The sequence below is a fragment of the Salvelinus alpinus genome, chromosome 1 (assembly GCF_045679555.1).
Source record: "Salvelinus alpinus chromosome 1, SLU_Salpinus.1, whole genome shotgun sequence".
In the NCBI taxonomy this organism is placed as follows: domain Eukaryota; kingdom Metazoa; phylum Chordata; class Actinopteri; order Salmoniformes; family Salmonidae; genus Salvelinus; species Salvelinus alpinus.
The window spans coordinates 11813033-11830115 of NC_092086.1; the positions used below are offsets into that span (position 1 = coordinate 11813033).

The window sequence follows — 17083 nt, forward strand, 5'->3', positions numbered from 1 at the left end:
CACCTTCCTAATATTGAGTTGTGCACCCCCCTTTTCCCACAGAACAGCCTCAATTCGTCGGGTATGGACCGTACAGTGTGGAAAGCGTTCCACAGGGATGCTGGCCCATGTTGACTCCAATACTTCCCACAGTTGGGTCAAGTTGGCTGGATGTCCTTTGGGTGGTGTAGCATTTTTGATACACAGGAATCTGTTGAGTGTGAAAAACTCAGCAGCGTTGCAGTTCTTGACACAAACTGGTGCGCCTGGCACCTACTACCCTACCCCGTTCAAACGCACTTAAAATCTTTTGTCTTGCCCATTCACCCTCAGAATGACACACATACACAATCCATGTCTCAATTGTCTGTAGGCTTAAAAAAATCCTTCTTTAACCAGGTCTCCTCCCCCTTCAGCTACACTGATTGAAGTTTTTTTTATTTATTTTTTTATTTTATTTTTAATTTTAAACACGTGACATCAATAAGGGATCAAAGCATTTCACCTGGTCAGTCAACATCAGGGAAAGAGGTTAATGTTTTGTCCACTCTGTCTCTACACTCGCTCCGTATTAAACAGGATGTAACTTGGCTCAGACGGGACGAGCAGTGAGCGGACATGTTTTTATAGAAAATTTTATTCAACATACATTTTCCAGCAAAAAAAAGGCAATATACAGGAGTAGTTGTGGTACACTGCCGCTACAGGGACGAGCTTCAACTGGAAAAAGACCAAATCAAGGAGGAACATGGGTGTTGATCAGGGCCCGTTATCCACCGAGAGTCTCAGGATAGTAGTGCTGCTCTAGCAGCAGTTTGGCCTTCTAGATCGTAAAGGAATAAGCTTCTACGGACAGATCCTAGATCAGCACTCCCTACTCAGAGACTCTTTGTGGATAACGGGCCCTGATCTCATCTAGGATGACAAAACTCCAGTAACTTTCCCAGAATTCCCTGCGTTTCCCCAGAAACTCCTGTTGGAAGATTCCTCTGAATCAGGAGGAGTATACGCAGCTAGTCTGGAATCCTCCAACTGGGATCTGTGGAAAACCTGGGAGTTTTTGGGGGGGGAAAGTTAGCATCGTTTCTGAGCCCTAATCCCACCGGTCGGTACCGCAGCTCGTTATCTTAACCCTTAACATCACTATCAGAACCAACGGGTGCCGTTAGTTAAAACAAACAGGAGAAAACAGAACCAAAAACAACAAGAATCTAAAGAAATCAAGGAACCCTAAACAAACAAACACACTACATAAGGAATATGAACACCTGAATCATTTCAATTTGTAGCCAACCAACAACGTTCTGTGTTTCTCATTTTACATGTTTTTTTTGTTTTTTAATATATACACACAATTTCAAATCTCTTCACAAAGCCAACTATAATGGGTTTTTAGGGGAGGGGCATTCCATCTGTGCTTAAGAAAAACGGTCAGTGTGTTGGTTGTTCTAGTAATAATTATAGTAACACTGGTTCTGTGTATATATGGTGAAACCAGAGGGCTCACTAATGGCCGAGGCTTCCTACTAAAGCAGCGCTGCTCAGTCAAACTCCCCCAACACAAACACCAGAGATACACGCCATCACAAACCCTCAGGGAGAGAGAGAGGGAACGGAACAGGGGAAGAGGAGATACAAACCCTCAGGGAGAGAGAGGGGGGAACAGAACAGGGGAAGAGGAGATACACGCCATCACAAACCCTCAGGGAGAGAGAGAGGGAACGGAACAGGGAGGGTGAAGGAGATACACCCCATCACAAACCCTCAGGGAGAGAGGGAACGGAACAGGGGAAGAGGAGATACAAACCCTCAGGGAGAGAGAGAGGGAACGGAACAGGAGAAGGAGATACACGCCATCACAAACCCTCAGGGAGAGAGGGAGGGAACGGAACAGGAGAAGGAGATACACGCCATCACAAACCCTCAGGGAGAGAGGGAGGGAACGGAACAGGGGAAGAGAAGGAGATACACCCCATCACAAACCCTCAGGGAGAGAGAGGGAACAGAACAGGGCAGGTGAAGGAGATACACCCCATCACAAACCCTCAGGGAGAGAGAGGGAACGGAACAGGGCAGGTGAAGGAGATACACCCCATCACAAACCCTCAGGGAGAGAGAGGGAACGGAACAGGGCAGGTGAAGGAGATACACCCCATCACAAACCCTCAGGGAGAGAGAGGGAACAGAACAGGGGAAGAGGAGATACACCCCATCACAAACCCTCAGGGAGAGAGGGAGGGAACGGAACAGGGGAAGAGATGCACGCCATCACAAACCCTCAGGGAGAGAGAGGGAGGGAGGGAACAGAACAGGGCAGGAGAAGAGGAGAGGAAGGGCAACATTAAAATCATACGTACGACCAAAGTTGCCATTTACCAGTCCTGAGAAACGGCGTTGATATGAAGTGGCAACGTGCAAGATGAAAGTACAGACCACTTGTTCTCTTTTTACATTTATTTTAAACAGATGCTGTGGATTTTTATTTTATTATACAAGAAGATATTGCAGAAAAAAGACAAAAACTGAATTTGTTTTTAAAGATGGAAACACTTTGACTAGTTGACTAAAGGGGAGGGGGGATATGAAGAGGATCACATCAGGAATACTAGTCTCAAGCTTCAACCCTTCTGGTTCTCTTCTTTAAAAGACCAAATCATCCTTCTTGGTTTCTGCTAATGATGATGTCTCTCTTTTCTCTGCCTCGTCACCCCCCACTATATGCAGCAGCGCTCTTTACGTTTTGAAACAACTCTTATTATTAAAAACAAAAACAAACCAGGAAAAAGTAAAGTTCATCATCCTGTCCTTTCTCCAATTTCATTTCTTTCATCCAGACAAAAATAGGCAGTCGGAGTTAGAGAAGCCAAAAACTTAACAGCCTCAAAAACAGTAGAAGGGTGGTGGTGGGGGGGGGAAGAGGGGGGTTTGGGAGGAAGGGGGGGTATAGTATCATCATCATCATCAGCAGCCTGCTAATGGATGGATGGATGGATCCGTGTGACAGAGACAGGAGGAGACATCACGGTGTCTGTCTGTGGAAGGTGTTAGAGGTGGGGCACAGACACTTGGTTGGTTACAGTCTGTGGTTATGGTGGGTTAAGGAGGAGGAAGGAGAGAGGAGAGGAAGAGAGAGGGAGAGGAGAGAGGAGAGAGAGGAGAGGAGAGAGGAAGAAGAGGAGAGAGGAAGAGGAGAGAGGAGGAAGAGAGAGGAGGGTTGCTCAGTTGTGGATCTTGATAGCTTTCTCCAGGTAGGTATAGCGACCTCTCTTCGGGGCTTTGTTGAAGTGGTCCAGGCCTAACCAGGGTCGAGGGTGGGACATGTTACCTAGAGGAGAGAGGTGTTACAAAACCACAGCACATAGTTAACATTCTGAGAGAGAGAGAGAAAGAGCATGGTGGTGGTAGTAGTAGTTGGTAGTAGTAACAGTGGTAGTAGTTAGTAGCAGTGATTGTAGTAGTAGTCGTTAGTAGTGGCAGTGGTAGTTAGTAGTAGTAGTAGTGTCACAATACCACAGCAACAACAACATAATAAAGCGTATTAGCTAAAAGTCCCAGAATAACCCTGGGGCTGATATTTGGTTCTTTCTACCAGTTGTCAACACAACACAGAATATCTTCTCCTCTACATTCCATTTCTTGCCAAAATAGAACACCATGTTCCTGTCTATGGCAATAATATTGGGTCAAATCACATTAATTAGACCATTAATTAGACCTATTAGACCTGGCTAGCTACTGCCCCCCCCTAGAGAAGACAAGTAGCCTGGCTAGCTACTGCCCCCCTAGAGAAGACAGGTAGCCTAGCTAGCTACAGCCCCCCCCCCCCCCTAGAGAAGACAAGTAGCCTGGCTAGCTACTGCCCCCCCCCTAGAGAAGACAGGTAGCCTGGCTAGCTACTGTCCCCCCCCTAGAGAAGACAACTAGCCTGGCTAGCTACTGCCCCCCCTAGAGAAGACAGGTAGCCTGGCTAGCTACTGCCCCCCCCTAGAGAAGACAGGTAGCCTGGCTAGCTACTGCCCCCTAGAGAAGATAAGTAGCCTGGCTAGCTACTGCCCCCTAGAGAAGACAGGTAGCCTGGCTAGCTACTGCCCCCTAGAGAAGACAGGTAGCCTGGCTAGCTACTGCCCCCTAGAGAAGACAGGTAGCCTGGCTAGCTACTGCCCCCTAGAGAAGATAGGTAGCCTGGCTAGCTACTGCCCCCGCTAGAGAAGACAGGTAGCCTGGCTAGCTACTGCCCCCGCTAGAGAAGACAGGTAGCCTGGCTAGCTACTGCCCCCTAGAGAAGACAGGTAGCCTGGCTAGCTACTGCCACCGCTAGAGAAGACAGGTAGCCTGGCTAGCTACTGCCCCCGCTAGAGAAGATAGGTAGCCTGGCTAGCTACTGCCCCCTAGAGAAGACAGGTAGCCTGGCTAGCTACTGCCGCCCCTAGAGAAGACAGGTAGCCTGGCTAGCTACTGCCCCCCCTAGAGAAGACAGGTAGCCTGGCTAGCTACTGCCCCCCCTAGAGAAGACAGGTAGCCTGGCTAGCTACTGCCCCCCCTAGAGAAGACAGGTAGCCTGGCTAGCTACTGCCCCCCCCTAGAGAAGACAGGTAGCCTGGCTAGCTACTGCCCCCTAGAGAAGACAGGTAGCCTGGCTAGCTACTGCCCCCCCCCCCTAGAGAAGACAGGTAGCCTGGCTAGCTACTGCCCCCCCCCCTAGAGAAGACAGGTAGCCTGGCTAGCTACTGCCCCCGCCCCCCCCTAGAGAAGACAGGTAGCCTGGCTAGCTACTGCCCCCCCCCCCCTAGAGAAGACAGGTAGCCTGGCTAGCTACTGCCCCCCCCCCCCCCCTAGAGAAGACAGGTAGCCTGGCTAGCTACTGCCCCCGCTAGAGAAGACAGGTAGCCTGGCTAGCTACTGCCCCCCCCCCCCCCCCCCTAGAGAAGACAGGTAGCCTGGCTAGCTACTGCCCCCCCTAGAGAAGACAGGTAGCCTGGCTAGCTACTGCCCCCCCTAGAGAAGACAGGTAGCCTGGCTAGCTACTGCCCCCCCCTAGAGAAGACAGGTAGCCTGGCTAGCTACTGCCCCCTAGAGAAGACAGGTAGCCTGGCTAGCTACTGCCCCCCCTAGAGAAGACAGGTAGCCTGGCTAGCTACTGCCCCCCCCCCCTAGAGAAGACAGGTAGCCTGGCTAGCTACTGCCCCCCCCCCCTAGAGAAGACAGGTAGCCTGGCTAGCTACTGCCCCCGCTAGAGAAGACAGGTAGCCTGGCTAGCTACTGCCCCCCCCCCCCCCCCTAGAGAAGACAGGTAGCCTGGCTAGCTACTGCCCCCCCCCCTAGAGAAAACAGGTAGCCTGGCTAGCTACTGCCCCCCCCCCCCCCCCCTAGAGAAGACAGGTAGCCTGGCTAGCTACTGCCCCCCCCCCTAGAGAAGACAGGTAGCCTGGCTAGCTACTGCCCCCCCCCCTAGAGAAGACAGGTAGCCTGGCTAGCTACTGCCCCCCCCCCTAGAGAAGACAGGTAGCCTGGCTAGCTACTGCCCCCCCCCCTAGAGAAGACAGGTAGCCTGGCTAGCTACTGCCCCCGCTAGAGAAGACAGGTAGCCTGGCTAGCTACTGCCCCCCCCCCTAGAGAAGACAGGTAGCCTGGCTAGCTACTGCCCCCCCTAGAGAAGACAGGTAGCCTGGCTAGCTACTGCCCCCTAGAGAAGATTCAGACAAATTACGAGACAGACTGGATCCTCTCAATCCGTACACAACATTTGACACAAGCACCAAAAGTAACAGAAAGTGTAGTACCGAACCATTTTTCATGTTCTAGTCTCAAAAGATACCGTGCAAAACTAGTAGTTAGTAGTAGTAGTTGATAGAAGTTAGTAGTAGTGTACCTGGCTGTGGCTGGAAGTCTTTCAGGTTGACCTCGTACTCATCCTCAGTGATGTACTGATGCCGGCCCATCATCACAATCGCAAACTTGAACTGCAGACAAACAAAGAACACAGTGAGTATTCATAAAGCAGTTTAAACTCCACCCTCCTGGTTAAAGGCTATAGATGGCTGACGGAATAGCAGCATAGTGGCCAGGCTATAGATGGCTGACGGAGTAGTAGCATAGTGGCTATGCTATAGATGGCTGACGGAGTAGTAGCATAGTGGCTATGCTATAGATGGCTGATGGATGTAGTAGCATAGTGGCTAGGCTATAGATGGCTGACGGAGTAGTAGCATAGTGGCTAGGCTATAGATGGCTGACGGAGTAGTAGCATAGTGGCTAGGCTATAGATGGCTGACGGAGTAGTAGCATAGTGGCTAGGCTATAGATGGCTGATGGATATAGTAGCATAGTGGCTAGGCTATAGATGGCTGACGGAGTAGTAGCATAGTGGCTAGGCTATAGATGGCTGACGGAGTAGTAGCATAGTGGCTAGGCTATAGATGGCTGACGGAGTAGTAGCATAGTGGCTAGGCTATAGATGGCTGATGGATATAGTAGCATAGCGGCTAGGCTATAGATGGCTGACGGAGTAGTAGCATAGTGGCTAGGCTATAGATGGCTGACGGAGTAGTAGCATAGTGGCTAGGCTATAGATGGCTGATGGATATAGTAGCATAGTGGCTAGGCTATAGATGGCTGAAGCAGCATAGTGGCTAGGCTATAGATTGCTGACGGAGTAGTAGCATAGTGGCTAGGCTATAGATGGCTGATGAATGTAGTCGCATAGTGGCTAGGCTATAGATGGCTGACGGAGTAGTAGCATAGTGGCTAGGCTATAGATGGCTGACGGAGTAGTAGCAGAGCGGCTAGGCTATAGATGGCTGATGGATATAGTAGCATAGTGGCTAGGCTATAGATGGCTGACGGATGTAGTTGCACAGCGGCTAGGCTATAGATGGCTGACGGAGTAGTAGCATAGTGGCTAGGCTATAGATGACTGACGGAGTAGTAGCATAGTGGCTAGGCTATAGATGGCTGATGAATATAGTAGCATAGTGGCTAGGCTATAGATGGCTGATGAATATAGTAGCATAGTGGCTAGGCTATAGATGGCTGATGAATATAGTAGCATAGTGGCTAGGCTATAGGTGGCTGATGAATATAGTAGCATAGCGGCTAGGCTATAGATGGCTGATGAATATAGTAGCATAGCGGCTAGGCTATAGGTGGCTGACGGATGTAGTAGCATAGCGGCTAGGCTATAGATGGCTGATGAATATAGTAGCATAGCGGCTAGGCTATAGGTGGCTGACGGATGTAGTAGCATAGCGGCTAGGCTATAGGTGGCTGATGAATATAGTAGCATAGCGGCTAGGCTATAGATGGCTGACGGATGTAGTAGCATAGCGGCTAGGCTATAGGTGGCTGACGGATGTAGTAGCATAGCGGCTAGGCTATAGGTGGCTGACGGATGTAGTAGCATAGCGGCTAGGCTATAGGTGGCTGATGAATATAGTAGCATAGCGGCTAGGCTATAGGTGGCTGACGGAGTAGTAGCATAGCGGCTAGGCTATAGGTGGCTGACGGATGTAGTAGCATAGCGGCTAGGCTATAGGTGGCTGACGGATGTAGTAGCATAGCGGCTAGGCTATAGGTGGCTGACGGATGTAGTAGCATAGCGGCTAGGCTATAGGTGGCTGACGGATGTAGTAGCATAGCGGCTAGGCTATAGGTGGCTGATGAATATAGAAGCATAGCGGCTAGGCTATAGGTGGCTGACGGATGTAGTAGCATAGCGGTTAGGCTATAGGTGGCTGATGAATATAGTAGCATAGCGGCTAGGCTATAGATGGCTGACGGAGTAGTAGCATAGTGGCTAGGCTATAGATGGCTGACGGAGTAGTAGCATAGCGGCTAGGCTATAGATGGCTGATGAATATAGTAGCATAGCGGCTAGGCTATAGGTGGCTGAAGGATGTAGTAGCATAGCGGCTAGGCTATAGATGGCTGACGGAGTAGTAGCATAGCGGCTAGGCTATAGATGGCTGACGGAGTAGTAGCATAGCGGCTAGGCTATAGGTGGCTGACGGATGTAGTAGCAGATATTTTGGGCTGTTTAGAGATGAATGTGCCTGCATGTTTTCAGTGAATATTGTCCTAGCCTGTATGCTAGATACTTCACCACCTGAGGAAGTGGCAACTCAAAACACATCAGCTATATTGCTCATATGTAAATATGATAATCTCAATGACATACTCCGCCTGTAAAGTAGTGGTATTTCCTCTATATTGACAGTTGACAAATAATTGTTGTATTCACAAAGCATAAACAACTCTTTTTTTTAACAACAGTAGGCGTTTTAACAACTGTCTTCGCCGCAATTACATTACAAAACGTCGCTCAACTGTCAGTATGCTTTTGTGTATCAAAGCGCTCCCTTTACTCTGTGTGCTACGTGGAGGGGAGGGAGAGCCAGCAGAGAAACAAGGGCTGGGTTTCAGACTCATAAAAGACACACCCTTGTCCACTTACCCTCGCCTTATGCTCTTGGGGGAATCCCCCAATTATGTTCACTTCGTGGCCTGAAATGCCCCATAATTCAATTTGCGGTGATTGTACATCCGCTAAGAAAAGTCAGCTGAAACTTAACCTCAACGTCAATACGGAGAAGTGAACATACAAGTGTAAGGTAAAACTAATGTAAAAAGCTTAGCAAATTGTGCTACTAATGCACACGACGGAACAAACACGTCTTGTATAAGTAATTATGTTTTTGTTTGGTTAGCTTTTGGAAATTGTCGAAATAATTTTTTTTCCTTATTCAGAAGTTACAGCTAGGCAGGCTAATGTTAGATAATTAATTTGCTAGCTATCCTACAGTAGGTGTACATTAATAATTATATAGATAATAAGTAGACATGCAATCATAATTGACTGTAACACATATAAAGCATCCACAAGCTACCGATGGCTGAAAACACAATCGCTGGATGAGACGAATTTTCGGGCAGGGGCGGTCCATTTAAAAATCTAAATCATTAAGTTTCCACTTAATTTGAGGGCTGAGGGGAGAGGGTGTGTCTTTTAAGTGTTTGGAATGCAGCCAAGGACAGGGCAGATACTGTCATTGCAGGAAGCAGGTTAATTGTACATTACTGTTGACCAAATAATGGTTTTAGAACCCCAAAAAATCTGCAGATGTGTAGCCTAATCTTAGAAATTTCCGACATGATCAAAATTGCTACGGTAAGACGGTAATGTCGTTGTCAGTAATTTTCGGTTTATCGTTCCAGCTTTAGTTAGTGGACACCCTGGAAAGAGAGCAATGGCGAGGGAGGAGGAGAGAGAAGGCGAGAGAGGGAGGAGGAGAAAAGAGAGGGAGGGAGGAGGAGAGAGTGGGAGGGAGGAGGAGAGAGTGGGAGGGAGGAGGAGGAGAGTGGGAGGGAGGAGAGAGTGAGAGGGAGGAGGAGAGAAGGCGAGAGGGAGAGAAGGAGAGAGTGGGAGGGAGGAGGAGAGAAGGCGAGAGGGAGAGAAGGAGAGAGTGGGAGGGAGGAGGAGAGAAGGCGAGAGGGAGAGAAGGAGAGAGAGGGAAGGGAGAGAGAAGGAAGGGAGAAATAGGGAGGGAGTGAAGAGAGGAGGAAAGTACTGACCTTCTCAAACTCTTTCTCCTGTATCTCCAGCATGCTCTGAATCCTCCTCATCACATCTCTGAACGGCTCACCCTGAGAACACACAGTCAGTCAAACGCACAGGAAAAACACAGCAGCGGTACAATTCTCCACGCTGTTTAAAGGCACAGTCAACTTAGTGTATGTAAACCTCTGACCCACTGGAATTGTGATACAGTGAATTATAAGTGAAATAATCTGTCTGTAAACAATTGTTGGGAAAATTCACTTGTGTCATGCACAAAGTAGATGTCCTAACCAACTTGCCAAAACTATAGTTTGTTAACCTGTCTAGGATGAGAGTGGCGCTAGCGGCACTCCCCCCCCACCCCCACTGAAAAACCAGTGCCGCGAAATTCAAAAAAAATATTTTTTTTAAATATTTAACTTTCACACATTAAAGTCCAATACAGCTAATGAAAGACGCAGATCTTGTGAATCCAGTCAACATGTCCGATTTTTTAAATGTTTTACAGGGAAGACACAATATGTAAAGATGTACACATTAGCACCTAAAAACACATTAGCATAATCCACCATCTTTTATTTGTCCACCAACACCAGTAGCTATCACCAATTCGGCTAAACTAAGATATTTATAGCCCCTAACCAAGAAAAAAACTAATCAGATGACAGTCTGATAACATATTTATGGTATGGGATAGGTTTTGTTAGAAAAAAGTGCATATTTCAGGTAGATGGCATCGGTTACAATTGCACCCACCGTCACAAATGGAATAGACAAACTACTTAGAGCAACGTGTTTACCTACTTACTAATCATCAAACATTTCGTAAAAATACACAGCATACACGAATCGAAAGACACAGATCCTGTGAATACAGACAATATTTCAGATTTTCTAAGTGTCTTACAGCGAAAACACAATAAATCGTTATATTAGCATAGCACATAGCACATAGCAGCCCAGCATTGATTCTAGCCAAAGTGAGCGATAAAAGTAAACATCGCCAAAATATATTAATTTTTTCACTAACCTTCTCAGAATTCTTCAGATGACACTCCTGTAACATCATATTACACAATCCATATAGAGTTTGATCGAAAATGTTTATATTTAGCCACCAAAATCATGGTTAGACAATGTGGAATGTAGCTCAGCTGGTCAGAAAAAGTCTGTGCGCCACTTAGACAGTGATCTACTCTTATACATAAATACTCATAAACGTGACTAAAAAATATAGGGTGGACAGGGATTGATAGACAATTTAATTCTTAATACAATCGCGGAATTACATTTTTTAAATTATCCTTACTTTTCAATACAGCTTGCGCCAAGCGATGCTACGTCAAAAAACATGGCGTCCGAAGCCACTAAAATGTTTCGACAGAAACACGATTTATCATAATAAAAATGTCCTACCTTGAGCTGTTCTTCCATCAGTATCTTGGGCAAAGGATCCTTTCTTGGGAGAAATCATCTTTTGGTGGAAAGCTGTCCTCTTGCCATGTGGAAATGTCAACTGCGTTCGGGATGAACTGAAAAGCGTGCCCAACTTTTCACATCGTTGCAAAAATAAATGTCCCAAAATCGCACTAAACGGATATAAATTGCTATAAAACGCTTTAAATTAACTACCTTATGATGTTTTTAACTCCTATAACGAGTGAAAAGATGACCGGAGAAATATAACAGGCTAAACTAACGCTTGGAACAGGTGCGCGCCGGTGTCCTCTAGGCTCATGACGCAGCTCCCAAAGAATGACTAGCTTCAGGGTTTTTTCATTTGTAGGTCCTGTGAACGTGCAATCGACCCCGTTGGAATCGTCATCACGTAAAGGCATCCAGGGGAAGACGTAAGAAGTGTCCGTATAGTCATAGCAACGACAGTGCCCTTTTAACTGAGTTCAGAAGAGTGGCCAACATTTCTCAAATCTGACTCCATGTCAGGGAAATTGCTGTAGAATGGGCTCTGTTCCACTTAGAGACAAAATTTCAACTCCTATAGAAACTATAGACTGTTTTCTATCCAATAATAATAATAATATGCATATTGTACGATCAAGGATTTTGTGGGAAGCCGTTTCAAAAATTAGCCAAGTTAGCATAAATAGTCTAAACAGCGCCCCCATCCCCAACAGGTTAACAAGAAATTTGTGGAGTGATTGAAAAACAAGTTTTAATGACTCCAACCTAAGTGTATGTAAACTTCCGACTTCAACTGTATATCAAACCTTTGATGTACTCAAAGATCCATTATTACCATGTTTTAACCACTCCTATAAAAACTGTAGACTATCAGACGCTCAACAACAAGGTCTGATTTCATTATTACTGAAACAGGACCCAGGTGGTAAGTATAAAGATCCAACACAAAAATTTGAAAAGACTGTGAGGCCCCTTACACTTCATTGCTGTGATGCAAAAATCCTGGCAAAATGCATTGTAAATAGAACAGCAGACTTCGAAAAAGACCTTTGACAAATCTTGGGGAATCTCTTGTACAATAGGTTAAAGTCATGTACAGCAACAGGAAGACTTAAAAATCGTAAAATAATGTTTACTTCTCAGAAAGTATTGAACTGGCCAGAGGAGTTAAACAAGGTTGTCCATTGTCTCCATATGTATTTGTTCTGGCCATTGAAATGCTCTCTTCAGATCAGATGGAACTAAGTGTTAACTATACGCAGATGACTCAAGTTGAACTATTTTTGAAGAAGAAAAAAAATGAAGAAACCGCACTGATTAACTCTAATCACATCACAGTTTATGTATTTACTAACAGCGCCGTCGACTCCAGACTACTCATCTTTCAAATTATATGAGCAAATAATATTTACATTTATTTGGAATGGTAACCCAGACAAAACTAAACATGCTTATTTATATAATGAATATGTTTGGGGGGGACTGAATTGTAAATATTAAAGCATTAAAAGGTCTAACTAAAAGCTTCACTCATACAAAAGTTAAACTGAAACCCAAAATGGTTCCTCAGTGGCAACATTTGTAGTTTATCCACAATACTAATCTAATTGACAGGGTGAAAAGATGGAAGCCTGTACACAATATGAATATTCCAAAACATACATCCTGTTTGTAACAAGGTACTAAAGTAATACAAGAAATGTGGCAATGCAATTAACTTTTTGTTAATTAGGATTTTGTTTTAACAACATTCTATGGTAAAACAGTAGCAGTGGAAAGGTCCATCCTGAGCGATGAAGGAGAGGCTTTGACTTTAGCAGCAGCTACAGTAACCTCCACACCTCTGAGACAGTAGAACAGACATGCTTCAGCATTAGGCTGTCAGTCAACACACAGAGAGACAGTCACTCATACCAGATCCAGTCAGTCACTCACACCAGATCCAGTCAGAACAGTCACTCACACCAGATCCAGTCAGTCAGTCAACACACAGAGAGACAGTCACTCACACCAGATACAGTCAGAACAGTCAGTCACACCAGTCAGTCAGAACAGTCAGTCACACCAGATCCAGTCAGTCAGTCACACCAGATCCAGTCAGTCAGTCACACCAGATCCAGTCAGTCAGTCACACCAGATCCAGTCAGTCAGTCACACCAGATCCAGTCAGTCACACCAGATCCAGTCAGTCACACCAGATCCAGTCAGTCACACCAGATCCAGTCAGTGAGACAGACAGGTAACAGAGTAAGACAACACACCTGTCTGATCTTCAGCAGGAAAGGGATTCCAAACGTTCCAAAGACCTCCTTGTGGAAATGTGCGACGGGAATCAACATCTCAGTGTCCTTATCCAGGTCTACCTGGTCCAGAGGAAGTTCCTACAGCGAGAGAGAGAGGTTAGGAGGAGAGGAGGAACGTACCTCTATTCTGAAGGTGTGGAGAGAGAGAGAGAGAGGTTAGGAGGAGAGGAGGAACGTACCTCTATTCTGAAGGTACGGCTGGCGGCGGGAGATAAACATTCTAACAGCTCGTCCTCCTGGTGAACCCCGATGATCTTATAGCTTACTATCTCCAACAGTCTGGAGAGAGGGAGGTGGGAGGGAGGGATGGGAGGAGTGTGGGAGGGAGGGATGGATGGGAGGAGTGAGGGAGGGGGGGAGAGAGTGTGGGGGGAGGGGGAGAGAGTGTGGGGGGAGGGGGGGGGAGTGTGGGAGGGAGAAAAAGAGGGAGAGAGGGAGGGAAAGAGGGAGGTTAGAGGCAGGGTGGAGAAAAGTAGAGAACAGCAGCAGTCAGGCATAATAATAGCATTGAAGAACCTCTGGATGTAATACAGGCCTGACCACCAGAGGTATAATAATAACATTGTAGAACCCCTGGATGTAATACAGGCCTGACCACCAGAGGTATAATAATAACATTGTAGAACCCCTGGATGTAATACAGGCCTGACCACCAGAGGTATAATAATAACATTGTAGAACCCCTGGATGTAATACAGGCCTGACCACCAGAGGTATAATAATAACATTGTAGAACCCCTGGATGTAATACAGGCCTGACCACCGGAGGTATAATAATAACATTGTAGAACCCCTGGATGTAATACAGGCCTGACCACCAGAGGTATAATAATAACATTGTAGAACCCCTGGATGTAATACAGGCCTGACCACCAGAGGTATAATAATAACATTGAAGAACCCCTGGATGTAATACAGGCCTGACCACCAGAGGGCAGCACTGTGGTGACAGTCTCTCTGCTTACCGGAGCTTCTCTGAGCCTTTGTCGGAGAGCTCCACAGCTTTTTTACATTCCTCCAGCAGGTCCCTGACACAGCCGTGTTTATCTGGGTAGAGAGTGATCTCCTGGAGGGAGACAGGGAGTTAGTTATGAAAATCATTCATCATCATCAGGGTCAAAGGTTAGAAAGCATGTGTGAGATTACATTTTTCATACGAGGTGACAGTACAGAATGTTACCTTTTATTTGAGGGTATTTTCATACACATGTTTATTTTATTAATGCACTTTATACATCGAGTTCCCCCCCTTATGAAGAAGTCAGAAGTATTGGGACAAATTCACTTGGGTGTACATTAAAATAGTTAAAAGTTTAGTGTTTGGTCCCATATTCTTAGCACACAATCAATACATCAAGCTTGTGACTCTACAAACTTGTTGGATGAATTTGCAGCTTGTAAAAGGTGAAACATTAAAATAAAATGAAAGATCGTGCCCCGCCCTACCACCATTACCAATAACAGGGGGGCAATTTTGGGGGTATGCGTGATCATTATTATTCACGATTTTGGGGGTATGCGTGATCATTATTATTCACGATTTTGGGGGTATGAGTGATCATTATTATTCACGATTTTGGGGGTATGAGTGATCATTATTATTCACGATTTTGGGTGTATGAGTGATCATTATTATTCACGATTTTGGGGGTATGAGTGATCATTATTATTCACAATTTTGGGGGTATGAGTGATCATTATTATTCAATGTTCATTTAGGATTATCTGTAACCATGGTAGCATCCGCATTCTATTCTTATTTACAATAAAAGCGACTCCAATGACAAAACATTATTTACCATTCATTTCTAATGGGCACAACATACCGCAAATTCATCCAACTAGTTGGTAGTCACAAGCTTGATGGATGTAGTCATTGCATGCTAGGAATACGCGACCAAATAATAAACCTTTGACTATTTCAATACATGATACATAAAGTGCTTTAATTTCTAAAACAGTAAAACAGATATGAAAATACCCTCAAATAAAAAAAGTGACATTCTGTTCTGTCGCCTCAGAAAACATTTGATCTGAAATCCCAAAAGCTGGAGTATAAAGTCAAACGAGAAGGTGTATCTTCACTGTGTGTAATATAAACAGGGAGGGAGTGTGTATGTTACCTCTTCTCTGTATAGGCTGTATCTTCACTGTGTGTAATATAAACAGGGAGGGAGTGTGTATGTTACCTCTTCTCTGTATAGGCTGTATCTTCACTGTGTGTAATATAAACAGGGAGGGAGTGTGTATGTTACCTCTTCTCTGTATAGGCTGTATCTTTACTGTGTGTAATATAAACAGGGAGGGAGTGTGTATGTTACCTCTTCTCTGTATAGGCTGTATCTTCACTGTGTGTAATATAAACAGGGAGGGGAGTGTGTATGTTACCTCTTCTCTGTATAGGCTGTATCTTCACTGTGTGTAATATAAACAGGGAGGGGGGTGTGTATGTTACCTCTTCTCTGTATAGGCTGTATCTTCACTGTGTGTAATATAAACAGGGAGGGGAGTGTGTATGTTACCTCTTCTCTGTATAGGCTGTATCTTCACTGTGTGTAATATAAACAGGGAGGGGAGTGTGTATGTTACCTCTTCTCTGTATAGGCTGTATCTTCACTGTGTGTAATATAAACAGGGAGGGAGTGTGTATGTTACCTCTTCTCTGTATAGGCTGTATCTTCACTGTGTGTAATATAAACAGGGAGGGGGGTGTGTATGTTACCTCTTCTCTGTATAGGCTGTATGTTCACTGTGTGTAATATAAACAGGGAGGGAGTGTGTATGTTACCTCTTCTCTGTATAGGCTGTATCTTCACTGTGTGTAATATAAACAGGGAGGGAGTGTGTATGTTACCTCTTCTCTGTATAGGCTGTATCTTCACTGTGTGTAATATAAACAGGGAGGGGAGTGTGTATGTTACCTCTTCTCTGTATAGGCTGTATCTTCACTGTGTGTAATATAAACAGGGAGGGAGTGTGTATGTTACCTCTTCTCTGTATAGGCTGTATCTTTACTGTGTGTAATATAAACAGGGAGGGGAGTGTGTATGTTACCTCTTCTCTATATAGGCTGTATCTTCACTGTGTGTAATATAAACAGGGAGGGGAGTGTGTATGTTACCTCTTCTCTGTATAGGCTGTATCTTCACTGTGTGTAATATAAACAGGGAGGGAGTGTGTATGTTACCTCTTCTCTGTATAGGCTGTATCTTCACTGTGTGTAATATAAACAGGGAGGGGGGTGTGTATGTTACCTCTTCTCTGTATAGGCTGTATCTTCACTGTGTGTAATATAAACAGGGAGGGGGGTGTGTATGTTACCTCTTCTCTGTATAGGCTGTATCTTTACTGTGTGTAATATAAACAGGGAGGGAGTGTGTATGTTACCTCTTCTCTGTATAGGCTGTATCTTCACTGTGTGTAATATAAACAGGGAGGGGAGTGTGTATGTTACCTCTTCTCTGTATAGGCTGTATCTTCACTGTGTGTAATATAAACAGGGAGGGAGTGTGTATGTTACCTCTTCTCTGTATAGGCTGTATCTTCACTGTGTGTAATAGAAACAGGGAGGGGGGTGTGTATGTTACCTCTTCTCTGTATAGGCTGTATCTTCACTGTGTGTAATATAAACAGGGAGGGGGGTGTGTATGTTACCTCTTCTCTGTATAGGCTGTATCTTCACTGTGTGTAATATAAACAGGGAGGGGAGTGTGTATGTTACCTCTTCTCTGTATAGGCTGTATCTTCACTGTGTGTAATATAAACAGGGAGGGGAGTGTGTATGTTACCTCTTCTCTGTATAGGCTGTATCTTCACTGTGTGTAAT

General features: G+C 45.4%; 1 protein-coding gene across 3 annotated transcripts in view; it reads right to left on the reverse strand.

Annotated features, from left to right (window-relative positions):
* Positions 1–596: 596 nt before the first annotated feature.
* usp7 (ubiquitin specific peptidase 7 (herpes virus-associated)) overlaps positions 597–17083 on the reverse strand; it is a 56621-nt gene continuing 40134 nt past the window's right edge. For 2 of the 3 annotated variants that reach the window (XM_071391109.1, XM_071391105.1), the window contains exons 26-31: positions 14223–14323; positions 13437–13536; positions 13216–13335; positions 9547–9618; positions 5849–5939; positions 597–3304 (exon numbers count right to left, since the gene is read on the reverse strand). In XM_071391109.1, coding sequence (XP_071247210.1) covers positions 3198–3304; positions 5849–5939; positions 9547–9618; positions 13216–13335; positions 13437–13536; positions 14223–14323 — 591 coding nt within the window. In that variant the 3' untranslated portion in view covers positions 597–3197. Of the gene's footprint in view, positions 3305–5848; positions 5940–9546; positions 9619–13215; positions 13336–13377; positions 13537–14222; positions 14324–17083 lie in introns of those variants that run through there. The other variant, XR_011673936.1, reaches the window with a different exon arrangement.